General features: G+C 40.1%; 1 protein-coding gene across 2 annotated transcripts in view; it reads left to right on the forward strand.

Annotated features, from left to right (window-relative positions):
* Positions 1–12,376, forward strand: part of trak2 (trafficking protein, kinesin binding 2) — an 84,278-nt gene extending 71,902 nt beyond the window's left edge. For both annotated transcript variants that reach the window (XM_043693258.1, XM_043693260.1), the window contains 4 exons: positions 2,173–2,477; positions 3,364–3,672; positions 4,833–4,932; positions 7,315–12,376. In XM_043693258.1, the coding sequence (XP_043549193.1) occupies positions 2,173–2,477; positions 3,364–3,672; positions 4,833–4,932; positions 7,315–8,005 (1,405 nt within the window). In that variant the 3' untranslated portion in view covers positions 8,006–12,376. The remainder of the gene's footprint in view (positions 1–2,172; positions 2,478–3,363; positions 3,673–4,832; positions 4,933–7,314) is intronic.
* Positions 12,377–13,285: the final 909 nt, after the last annotated feature.

Genomic DNA, 13,285 nt, shown 5'->3' on the forward strand with positions numbered 1-13,285 from the left:
GATCCTTGTGGCACTCCACTGGTCACAGGCCTCCAGTCTGAAAAACAACCCTCCACCTCACCCTCTGTCTTCTACTTTTGAGCCAGTTCTGTATCCAAATGGCTAGTTCTCCCTGTATTCCGTGAGATCTAACCTTGCTAATCAGTCTTCCATGGGGAACCTTGTCAAGCACCTTACCGAAGTCCATATAGATCACATCTGCTCTGCCTTCATCAATCCTCTTTGTTACTTGTTCAAAAAACTTAATTAAGTTTGTGAGACATGATTTCCCACCACAAAGCCACGTTGACTAACCCTAATCAGTCCTTGCCTTTCCAAATACGTGTACGTCCTGTCCCTCAGGATTCCTTCCAACAACTTGCCCACCACCGAGGTCAGGCTCACCAATCTATAGTTCCCTGGCTTGTCCTTACCGCCCTTCTTAAACAGTGGCACCACATTTGACAACCTCCAGTCTTCCGGCACCTCACCTGTGACTGAAGGGGGGCTGGAAAATGTTGACAAAGGGGGAGGAGTAGCAAGTGAAATGGGGATGGTGAGGGTGCCAAGAATAACGACCAAGAGTGTTAATGGCAGTAGAGGAGATACACAGGTGCAAAATGGGAGTCAATGCTTACTTTGAGTAAAATAGGTCAGCTATGCTGAGAGTGAACCCAAGCAAACAAGACATGAAGGTGAGGTGGTGTATTTAAATTGGAGGACAGCATTAATTGTCTGGTTGTTGAACTCAATGCTGAGGCCTGAAGGCTATAAAGTGCCTTAGTGAAAAATCAGTGCTGATCCTCTGGGTTGCATGGACTTCGCTGGAACACTGTAGCTGGATGAGTACAGAGATGTTAGCATGAGGGCAAAGTGATTGACTGAATCTTGAGGGTCTGTGTATTTCTTATGGACAAAGCGGGGGTGTAGTCACTCAGTCTACCTTTGGTTTTGCCTACGTAGAGGAATCAGCATTGTGACCAGCCTAGTCTGGATTGAAAGAAGTACAAATAAATTACTGCTTGGACCTTGGACATTGAGGAGGTAAAAGGGCTGGAGTTGCATCTTCTGTGATTGTATGGGAAAGTGAGTAAGTGTTAGGAGTGATAGAAGAGTGAACCAAGGTCCATGGAGGAAATGCTGAGAGGAGAGGAGAATATAGTTAGAATCTGAAGAGTCTCATGTTTGTAGCAGATTTTATAGACTTGTTTCCAATAAAGTAACGGCATCCATATGATGAATGTAAGCAAAAGGGAAGAGTGAACTCAATTGTACAAAATGCATTCAAAACTATTACTTGTTCATTTAAACAAAAGACAATAAACATTGCTTGTGCTTGTCAGTTGATTAATATATAAACTGGCATGTCTAGAATCAGGCTATTCAGCCAACTGATCTAGCCAATAATTATTCTTTGCGAGCTCATTCTACATAACCTTTATCCTATCAAAACCTCTTTCACTTCCTAACTTCTGCTAAACTACATCTTTGGTCTTCATGATCTGCTCCATGTGATAAGGAACTCCACATTACAATCCACCTCTAGGGAAATAAGTTAATTCTGAATTCACATTTAATATAAATGACTATCTTACATTTGTGGCCTCCACTCTTGATTGCTTCCACAAATGGTAATATTTTCTCTACCTCTGCCCTACCCAACCTTTCCACGACCATTTGATATCACAGGGATAATATTGAGGTGGTTAGTTCAGGTTCCCTTAATTCTGACATTGTAGCAAAGCAGCTGACAATGGCACAAAGCCCAGTACTAAATTGTCAGTGGGATTAAAGAATCCCTTAGTAGATAGAATGATATGGTTTGTTTGATTTACACCAATTTTCAGAGTTAGATTGATCCTTTTCAGATGGCTGAGTAAATTTATTCCTCCCAAGCCGCTACCTTTGTTTACATGGATACTTTTATTTTGGTTTTTTATGGTATTTTGAAACAGGATAGTTGTTACTGAGACATCTAATGCTCAACTGACAGTCTAATACTTTAGGTGTAAGATGTCACTGGATTGATTTAATCAAGATGTTGTTATAGCTTGTGAAATATGTTCCGATTAAATAAAAATATGCATACGCTCCTCCATGAATTTCAAGTTGACATGGAATTGCACGTTTCTGGCTGCACGTTGCCAGTTAATTCACCATAACCTGTTGCTCGTGCTCTTATTTCTCTCTCAGCAATCTTTCAAAGACCGGGAAGCCTGGTACCCCTGGGGGCAAAGACTTGGCCGCTGCCCTGCGCCGGCTTTCCTTACGGCAGGAGAATTACCTGAGTGAGAAAATGTTCTTTGAAGATGAGCGGGATCGGAAGCTGTTGGCCCTGGCAGCAGGGGAGGAGAGTGGATCCGCTACACCAGCGGAGAGTATGGTCTCCACAGGGACCAATGTCACAGATCTCACAGAGATGTCCTGTATTTCAGGAGTGTCCAGCTGTTTCCGCACATTCCTACCTGAGAAGCTACAGATAGTCAAGCCAATAGAAGGTGAGGGCAGAGACTAATCGACGGTCAGTCTTTATTATTAATTGCATTTGCCATTAATTTGAGCAGAACACCCAGAACCACATGGAGAGGTTTTAGCATATTAGCAGCTATGAAATGGTGTAGAGAAGGATCTGATGAAGATTGGTCCTTGGCCAACCCACAGTTCCAGTGGCCCAGTTCCATTATTGGGTTATGAGGCAATCAAACCTTGACTGTAAACATTAAGATTTATTGTATTTGGTATACAGCCTTGATCTAGTCAATGTTTGGATAAACCTCACCCTTTTAATAACTGATTCCTAAAGTTAAACACAATAATTATGTTTAGATAATTAACTTATTTCAAAACATTCATCTTAAGACTATGTACAGAGCAATGTATGTGGTCCTACATTCATAAACTCCCACAGAAAGAATTTCCTTGGAATCAGGAGCTTTGTCTATTCATGCAGTTCATGGTACCTCCTCTTGAAGGTGACCAGAGTTTTGAATTATAATTTGCTTTGTATCTGAATTTTAATACATTCTAAAACCTGTTGTTTTGTTCTTGTTGAGTTTAACTGTTTTATGGCTCTTAGGTGATCAAACAGATTGCTGAACCAAGCTCTTGCAAAGCCTGGTCAATTGCTGTTCCATTATCTAAAGATCTTTTCTGTTACAGTGCCATCAGTGTTCTTGCAAGCATTTGCTATCATATCTTATAAGTCAACACACATCATTTAAACATAATTACTATATAGTTGTTCAGTCTTTTAAGTTGTAAAAATGTATCTGTATTTTTACCACCCGAGACTTTTTTTTATTATTGATGGTGCATTTATCTGGTTAACCATGTAGATTCCTCTTTTTGATTTTTGAAAAATTGTCTTTTCATCCCACCCGGTAGGTTCTATGACTTTGCACCAGTGGCAACAGTTAGCACAGCCCAACTTGGGTACAATTTTAGACCCACGACCTGGCGTCCTCACTAAAGGCTTTGAGCCACTGTCAGAAGATGACGTGCATCACCTGTCTGATCTGGAAGAGGACAGCGAGGAGGGGATCACCTTTAGAGCGCAGCTTACCTCTACGCCCGAGGGAACAAAGGAGAAAGAGGAAAGTGAAGATAATGAGAAGCAGCTATCAAAGAGGCAGGAGAAACCACCAGATATTTTTCTGCCAATGACCAGCCTCTCTCCTCAGGAAGCAACAGCTGGTGAGTTATGCTTCATAATAACTGGTGAACCAATAAACTGGAACCTTGTGCAACAGGAGCAGATGAGCAAGAATTGGACAGTAATTGACATGATTGTTTTGGGGAGGTTGTACATGTTATCTCTCCTCCTTTCTCATATTGGAGAAGATTTTCCTTTGTTTTGTAAAAGAGGAATTTATACAAATTGCCTCTAGAGCCTCCAATCGTACTAATATTCCTTCAAAAATTGAGCTACTACCAGAGTCAATCATAATACTGTCTAATTTAGTTGTATATTCAGTCAGCCCGGCATATTTGTGTCTGTCACCAGTTTATTCCACATATAATACATAAATATGCACTTTTGAGTTTTAACCAAAGAAATTGCATATAATGATCTTAGAACCAATATATCAGCTCAATAAATCACTCTAAATTTGCTCCAAATCTCACATTTTACACCTTATTTCATGCAGTGTGATAAATGACGTTTCATGTTAAATGGCACTAATTTAGCTAAATACTCCTTCTAGCATATTCTGTATACTTGACCACAGTCCCTAAAGTTTCAGACGTAGGCTGCAGTTTTCCCCACACAGGTGCTTAACACCAATATCCCTTATCCAATCGAATAAAATAATCCCCATTAACAAACTAATGCTAACATTCATATTGCTATATGAAGAGTATAACCCTTTCATTACAAGAGGAGCTGACTTTTTTATTTCAGTTCCAGTTAGAAGTTATGCACGAGGAAACATGATGTTTGGTTCGCGTCCTTCTAACATTCTAACCATGTAATTGTTGTGGTAGGATGAACTGAAAGTTAGGAACTATGAACAATTATAAAAGGTATGCTGGAAGGACGATATATAACTAAATTGGTGCCAAAATAACATGACGTAAGTCATTTATCACTTTAAATGAGAAAAAGGGCATAAAAACTGAGCTTTCGAGCAAATTATTTAGAATTCAATTCAGGTTGGATTTGTCTGGAGATTTGGACTCTTTCAACCAAACAATTCACAAGTGGCCAACTGAATTAAGTGTAGGTTGATGCGTATAAGCATTGATGTAAGTAATTTTTGGAAAAGAAGCCCATGAAAAGTTTGAACGTCGTCATGTTGGAAATCTGCATCATTGCTGGTATGAACATCTTTCCCCTTTCCCTCAATATTTAGTGCGGAATCCTGGCAAATGTCTGTCACAAACCAACTCTACTTTCACCTTCACTACCTGCCGGATCCTCCATCCCACAGATGTTGCTCAAGTCACAACAAGGTGAGTCGTTCGCCCACACAGATGTTTTCCAATAGAACTGCCATCTCCATTCATCAGCAGCCCTGTTTAATACTGTTTTTTGAAATGGTATGAACTTGAGAGGATAAAATTTGCCAGGTTTCCAATTATAGGATCTTGTGTCACTATGCCATTCAGTCCCCAGTTTGAAAGATGCCATTCAGTCCCCATTTTGCATTTTCATGCTTTAAAGTCCAATTAGAACCACTCCCTGCCCTTTCCTACAGAAAGGATTTGTATATATATGCTTGGAAAGTTATTATAGAATCTTCTTGCACCACGCTTTCACACAGCGCGTACTGATCATAGCAACTCGCTGCATTAGAATATATCTCACCTTCCCTCTGTTTCTATTTGTAGATCTGGTTATCGATTCTCCTGCTACTGAAATCATTTCCTCCCTATTTATTCTATCCAATCTCTTAAATTTGAACATATGCCATTATGCGCTCTCCTCTTAAGGAGAACAATCCCTGTGACAAGGCAAAACATTATGAATCTTGAATGAGGTGATGCCTTTTTTTTTGAAGGCAGGAAGAAATTAAACAAAATCAAAGTAATGCACAGATGTTGAAATACTTAGAGTGGCAGCACTAGTAGAGAGAGAGAGTTAATATTTCAGGCTGATTATAGGAAAGTTGTCGTTACCCTTAAGAGGGTACAGAAGAGACTTACAATGATGTTGCCTAAATTTTAGTGTGAGAGGATGTTAGGTATGCTTAGGGTTGTTTTCTTTGGAATAGAGCTGGCTGACTGACATACTCAAATTAGTGAATTTAATATTAGGGTCACACACTGTGTTCAAGGTTAAGAAGGTGGGGCCTTCATGGTAGCTTCAGCGGATGCAGGATTTGAGTCCATGCTATTGGCATCATTCTGCTCTGCAATTGAATCATCTGAACTGACCAGTCCCAGAGAGGCCTAGATCTGCTGGGCTGTGCTGTTTATAACCAGGAGACTCCAACTTAGTGGTTCAGAGGGAATCTAAGATCACGTGTTTTCACAGTGATGGTGGTGGGAATCTGGAACTGACTATCTGAATGGGTAGTAGAAACCTTCATAACATTTAGGAAGTTCTTCACTAGGGTTTTGAAGAGCTGTAACCTAATATGGCTATGGACCAAAAGCAGTAAAATGAGATTAGACTGGGTTGGCACACACCCTGCCCCAAGTGATGTTTGGCAAGAGGGTTAGGTGGGATGCTTGGATACTGTCTTCTTCTCTTGCCAGAGGAAGTGGTACATGAAGATACATTTAAAAGACATTTGGACAGGTATATGAATAGGAAAGGTGTAGAGGGATATGGGCCAAACCCAGGCAAGTGGAACTAGTTTAGTTTGAGAGACTTGGTTGGCATGGACCGAAGGTTATGTTTCAATGCTGTGTGACTCTATGGCTACTTGTCAGCTAGTACAGACATGATAGATTGAATGTCCTCTTTCCATAATCAAGAAATACAATCTGTGTACATCCAGGTTGAGTTGAATTAAGTTAAAAATCACACAACACCAGGTTATAGTCCAACAGGTTCAATTGGAAGCACACTAGCTTTCGGAGCGACGCTCCTTCATCAGGTGTAACACAGAATTTATAGCAAAAGTTTACAGTGTGACGTAACTGAAATTATATACTGAAAAATACCTTGATTGTTTAAGTCTCTCATCTGTTAGAATGACGATGTCATTTTCACTTCTTTTGAATGTAAATCACAAAACTTTTTTTAAAAGTTACATTCTCAGGTCAACTTTATCTGGGCTGACACCAATTGTTAATGTGTTGAAGGTGTTCGGCCCCTGTGTGCCGTTGTCTGTGCCATAATGTTTAGACTGATTCAAATCTAAAAAATGAGTTAACAGAGTCTTACATGGATTCATGCATGTTACATTGTAAAGCTGATGAATCATTTAGACTCAAAACATTAGCTTGCTCTCTCTCCATGGATGCTGTCTGACCCACCGAGATCTCCAGCATTTGTTGTTTTCAGTACAGATTCCAACATCTGCAATAATTTGCTCCTCCATCAAAACAGACCAGTTGGGCTGAATGGCCTTTCTTCTGTGTAGTGAAGGTAAACACAAATATTGGAAGACAACATTTGGAGAGAATACTTTCTCTCTAAACAAAAGAATTTTACATAAACTTCCCGATTTTGAAAATCTGTCTGAGACAGAATGTCGTGTAGTGATCAGACTTAACATGGACAGTTTTGTGATTGGTGATAGTGCTGTGCAGTGGAAATATCCATATTTTATTTAGAGTGACTAATTTGGGCACAAGGAGATGAGATCCTGCTCGAAGTGAAATACCTCTGTTGTGTAGTTGATGTGAACATTTGTCTGACTTATCTCTCTCACTTTGTTCCAGTTTCACGTATGCTGCAGTGCCAAACATAGGGGGCTCATCCATCAACATCACCAATTCCAGCAGTCCCAGTGTTACTTGCCGCCTGAGCATCGGTGAATCCTTCATGAAGACGAGGGAGTCAACTACTACTCTGAGCAGTACCAGCAGCCTGACCAAACTGCTGCACGATCGCGGGATCTCTGCTGGCATTTATCATTGTCCCTTTTTGAAAAGTCCACCTGTGGTTCGCCCGAAGACGTTAGCTGTACCCTGTACCCCACCAAACTCCCCCTCCTGCTCTCCGTGCCCGTCGCCCTTGCCCTTTGACTCGCGGAGTGCCATTGACAACTTCCTGGCTTCGCGGCCAGCTGAGACAGTGCTCCAGGAGGTTTACTGCTTGAAGCCTGGGCGGAGCCGTACAGATTCCGCTCCCATCAGTCTGAACTTGGTCAAGAAGCTGCAAAGGATGGGAATTGCCCAAGTGGTCAAGCCCAAGAGCGCTCAAGGGCACGATGACAGTGTAGAGGGCAGGAGCAGGCAATGCAGGCCTGAGTCGGCAGTGTTCATGGGGACTGGCAGCAATCTTCTGGGAGGTTTAAGGCGGAACCAGAGCCTCCCCAGTGTGATTGGTGGACTTGGCATGCCAGTACCAAAAATGGGCAACTTAACCGAAGACAAGACTGAAAGCAAGTCCAATTTACCGGCACAGTGATGGCTGATGAGGTATCACTGGTGTCAATGTTTGCTCCCCTTCCCCACTGGAAGAAGTGATTTTTTTTTTGTTGGAAGACCCCTTGAAAGTCTCAGGATGGTGTGTGTAAGTGAGTGAGCGAGCAGAGGGTGAGAGAGCTGAGGAAGGAAATGGGAATGGTTTAAGAGATGAGAGGTAAATGAAGGGAACTGATTATAATGAGATGGGGAAAGAGAAGTGTGGTGAAATCGTGCATGTTTTTTGAGGTTTTGCAAACAGAATGATGAAAAAGAGCCAGCTTCACACTAATTGATTGAAGTAACTTTGCGGGTTAAGCACAATTCATCAACTTTCATTCTTTTTCACAAGGGAATTATATCATCATACCACAAAATGCCAGAAGCACAGAACAAAGCATTAAAGCACAATCCAGAAAGCTTTATCTGGGTGAAGCACAGTTTTACTAGCAATTTATAGCACTGTTAAATGACTGTGAATGAGTACAATTGAGAAACCCAAACTATCGCTATCTAATAATCGTGCTTTATTCCTTTATTATCCACACCTTGCACTGCACTACCTGTTTGCGATGACTAGCGTTTTAAAATCACATGTATTTTGGCATTTTAGAAATCAGTCATCACACCAGAACCTGTTATGCCATGAAATGTAAATAATCCTTTCAGCTATGGCCTGCATGCTCCTTAATAGTTTGCTTTTGTAATTTCACTTATTAACCCTTATCAAATGCTCTGGGATGGTTTAGGTTTTCTGAAACCTCTTTCACATGAGTCCTGGCACACTTTTTGTTTTGCCCGAAAATAGAAAGGTTTTTAACCTCAAGAGTATTGCATGCGTCTCTTTTGAGATTCCCCTGTAATCAATTCTGTCATCGTCACATTGTCAAACTCGAAAAGCTGTGCTAATCTATTATATACTCAATTAGATATTGGGTGCCCTTGGCATTTTTGCAGTGTGAGTGCCAGACTGCACAATGCATGGCCTTGGCAACATGAGGAATGAAGGCCATGTGTATTAAATGAAGTGTTATCTAGGAGTGACTTAGGACTTTGTAATGGGTGCCAGTTTGGGTGGGTGAGGGTAGGGTGCAGTTGCTGAGCTTTATACTTTTTATTGAGTTGTTTCAGTTATTTTATTGTTTTCATATAAATCTATAAGATGTCCATTTTTTTCTTGCACTGTTTGCTAATCTATTGTCATTGTAATATGACACAGGCAACTGAGTTTAGTTTTAAAATTTTCAAGGTTCTGCAAAACGTTCGTTGGGATTGCTAGCAATGCAAGTGAAACTTGAGCTGGTTACACTTCAGATTGAAACGGGTTTACTCTGTATTTCTCTGTACTGTGCAGTTTTGGCCTGTTTGGTTTTGAGTGGAATGGAAGGGACAGCCTGTGTTGTTAAACACAGGACTGAGTGGCGTGATGAGTTCCATCTTTTGAGTTTTTAAGGCTTCAGATGTCATAAACTTTACAAAATGAGGATGGGAAATCCACTGCAGCCAAAAGGCATATGGTTTTATTTAATTTTGTCATTTCAAAAACAACAAATCCGCATGGTAGAGTAAATGGAGTGAGGGGAAAATTTTAGTCCAAGTTGACTGAACAGAATTATGGTTCCTGTTGTCATGGCTCAAGTAGGTTCAGACTTTAATAGAATTCTCAATGTTATTGGCATGGTGCAGCCTGGTTCTGTTTTATTCAATATATAACTGCATTTTGATTGCTCTGCAATCAGGAATTTTTGTTCTCTTTCTCTCACACTCGAGAGAACCCCGCTTCTCTTAATCACAATATAGGCTAGTCAGGGGAAGTAGTGATATTGTCTTGACTACATGTAAGGTGAGGGTTGCCTACTCTTTTTACACACATTCCAGGAGATTTGCCACATGTCTTCCACTAGTTCCAACCCTCTGCTCGACGTATACTTCCTCTTGTTAGTATTTACAATGCTCTGTCACCAAATTAGATATTTCTCTATTGATTCTTCACCTAAAAAGAACAGTTTGCCCACCTCTTTATAACCTAAAGTCCAATGTGTTCAAAAACATTTTTTTAAATAAATGCTTCTATGGTATCCTGATTTGCTTGCAGCATTGTCCTGGAGAGTTGGTAACTCCTACAGAGATTTTGTGTTAATTTTTCCAATTAGATTTTGTGTAGGTTCATTATAATCTGCAAAGCTGCAGTATTGAGGGGAAAGAAAAGCCGAGTCCTGCTTTTTTTCTGAACACAACTCGATGGTACATCCAGTATTGGTTCAGTACATGTGGATTCCCTGGAATTCTTTCCAACCTGAGCATGAGAGACACATAACTTCATTTGGTAAAATACACTATTTTGCACTTTAAAAATAACTTGCACTTTTTGGTTTGTAATCCTAAATAATATAAAGATAGGGAAACATGAAAATTTAATGCAGAGCAAGCTTTAAATTCTTTTTGCCATTAAAGTTCCTTCATCTTTCAAAGATTTGAGGTTTACCTTTTGCTTATGGATTTTGCTGATTAAGTGAGTTAGAGGGAATTGTACAATCCACTAATCTCCAGTGTGGACTATAATCTGTGCAATGCTCAATTGGGTTGAACTGCACAAACCCAGGGATCCCTGCTCATCTGTGACTTGTGTATTAGAGATGGCACAGTCATTACTTGCAACCACCAGTTATCAAAGAACAGTAAGTAGGAAAATGAAGACGACATACTTTCAGATACAGAAAGTCTGCATCGGAGCACAGGAAATATTAAACTGGAGATACCAAAATTAATTAATTAACAGTTGCTAGTTTAGAAACACATCACAATATCAGCTCCAGGTGTCTTGTGTTTCAAACATGTATGTATTTTTACATAGAGATGAATCTAAAATGGATGTGCAATCCATTCCCTTCTGAGACTTGTTGCATCTGAGGAGGACATGAGAGCTTCCATCAACTTGGGAACCATTAGGCAGTTGACGTGATTCTGCAGAATTCAGAGTAAGATGCATTGGACAGGGTGAGACAGGAAAAGTAGTTTCAAGCATGTTGGTAGGAAGCGAGTGCATAGGAATGTATCGCAGTGAACTTTGCCCCAAGTTGATCAGAGTACAGAATGTGGAATTCCTTCTGATAAATGTCCTAATTTGTAGCTGTGTCTATTGCCCCTGTATCTGTAGCTGTGATGGACCATCTCCTGGTTGAACTGTTGGTCAGTGGCTGCACAGAAATGATTAAATGAGACTTGGAGCAGATATTCCTTTGCTTCGTGCTCATTATATATTGCCTAGTTTTGCCTAGGCTTTGTATAAAGCTTGTGATTAATGGGACCACAACCTAATTACTGATAAACTAAGTAATTAGATACTGAAAGCTTCGGTTTCAACCTGCAAAGTTTGTAAATGCATATTCTATTTAAATACAGAATTTTGACTGGAAATTGGTGATAATCGTTACTTGTATGCAAGTGAAATGGTGTGTACATTTCAAATGCAATTATTTCTGCAAAGGAAATACCAACTGAAAGCAGGAGGCTGTTGTTTATAGAGCATTGTCTCAAATTTGATCTGCTCTCCACACAGCAATATCTTGTATTTAGTTTCAATGCTATCTTCAGTAAGAGCAAGTCACTGATGCCCAAGGGGCCCGAGGATCCCCGCTAAGTTAGGAAACAGGGGAAAAAACATTTATTTGTACAGGGCTCAATTGAGTCAATATTCAGATGCCTGTATTATTGCTTCTGGCCTTGCATGCTTCATTTTTTTTATAATTAATAAATATCTATTTGCAGGATTGAGACTGTATAGACTGACCAAAGGTGAGGTAGCTGTGTGAGGGAGGTAGAACATGTCCTAACATCTTGCCTCTCTTTCTTTTGGGGAGTCAGGCCTTGAACTGGATTGTCTGTCTATTTCTGGGCTATGCAGAGAAGGGAGTTTGTCCCACCTGATGTGTTTGGATCTCCGGGCAGCGTGCAATGGGAGCAGTTAGTCTTTACTGAACGTAAGCCATCCTCAACCATCTATTATTGCATTTCATTTGCCAGTCTCTGGGAAAATCTTGCACTAAAATTTTATTTTGGGTGGAGGGGGCATTAATCTTGTCCCAGTATATGACTAGCTTTGTTTGTTTGCTTGGTTATTAAATTTAACTTCAATATTTAATGTGTCCCACCCCTGTGTTATAGCAACAGTGAAATAGAAGAGATGAGTCATGTTGGTACCTGGCTGGATTTAGTTTAATGTCTCAGTCCTTGCAGTTTATATTCTAGAATTACTCAAGAAAAATTTCAACTTTGTTATGCATTATTTAATATTGTAATAATTGATGTAACTACAAAGTTACATGGGATTTCTGAGTCACTTCAATTCCCAAATAAAAACATTTTTGTAAATCCCCCTATTTGTTTTCTTCTGTCACTTACTTTCATGATATCAGTCCCAGCTTTGGGCTGACCTGAAGTCCTGGATGTGAAAGACACATGAACTGGATTTCTCAAGTCTCATGTGGTCTGGTCGCTCGAGTGGCAACAGAATTATTGAGAGAAGGCAGCTTCACAATGAATGTATTACAGGAAACAAATCACATTTTACTTCGAGGAGCAGCAAGAGTTTTGCCCAAATGCAAAAAGATGGCGCTACAACTGATATTATAAATAAAAGCACCGACCATTGGGAGCAAACGGCATTGTACCTGTGAAAATGTCAACCAGAATTCATTTAATTATTAATAGAACAGGATCACTGGACTTAACCTTTCTATTCACTGATAAATGAATTATAAATGTCAAAACTAATCCATACACTGGGCTACGTTTATAACGTATTATCAAACCTTTGGGGTGGGTTGACTTAGAATCAACACAAGGGGAAGAGTTTGGCAGCAGTGAGACTTGATAGATTTGGTCATTTAAGGACTAATCTAAATCATGTAAAGGTCAAATGGACAAAGATGGTGAGTTCGTAGCTTCTTACAACAGTACATCCTGGAGCTGACAAGAGAAGGGTGTCCTAGACCTGGTATTGTGCAATGAAGTGGGATTAATGAATGATCTCATAATGAAGGCATCCCTAGATTAGTAGCGACCATAATATAATTTCATGTTCAGTTTGAGAGAGAGGAGAGGAGATGAGAGACTACTTTAAGTGTAATTGCTGGCAATTACGAGGACTTGGAAACAGAACTGGCTGAAGTGAATTAGCAAATCAGATTAAAGTATAGGTTAATGGAGATGCAGCAGCACTTGGTTTAAGGGGATATTTCAGAACACACTGTGTAGATAGTGTTCAAGGGACAGACCCACCATC

This window comes from Chiloscyllium plagiosum, chromosome 7, assembly GCF_004010195.1.
Source record: "Chiloscyllium plagiosum isolate BGI_BamShark_2017 chromosome 7, ASM401019v2, whole genome shotgun sequence".
Classification (NCBI taxonomy): domain Eukaryota; kingdom Metazoa; phylum Chordata; class Chondrichthyes; order Orectolobiformes; family Hemiscylliidae; genus Chiloscyllium; species Chiloscyllium plagiosum.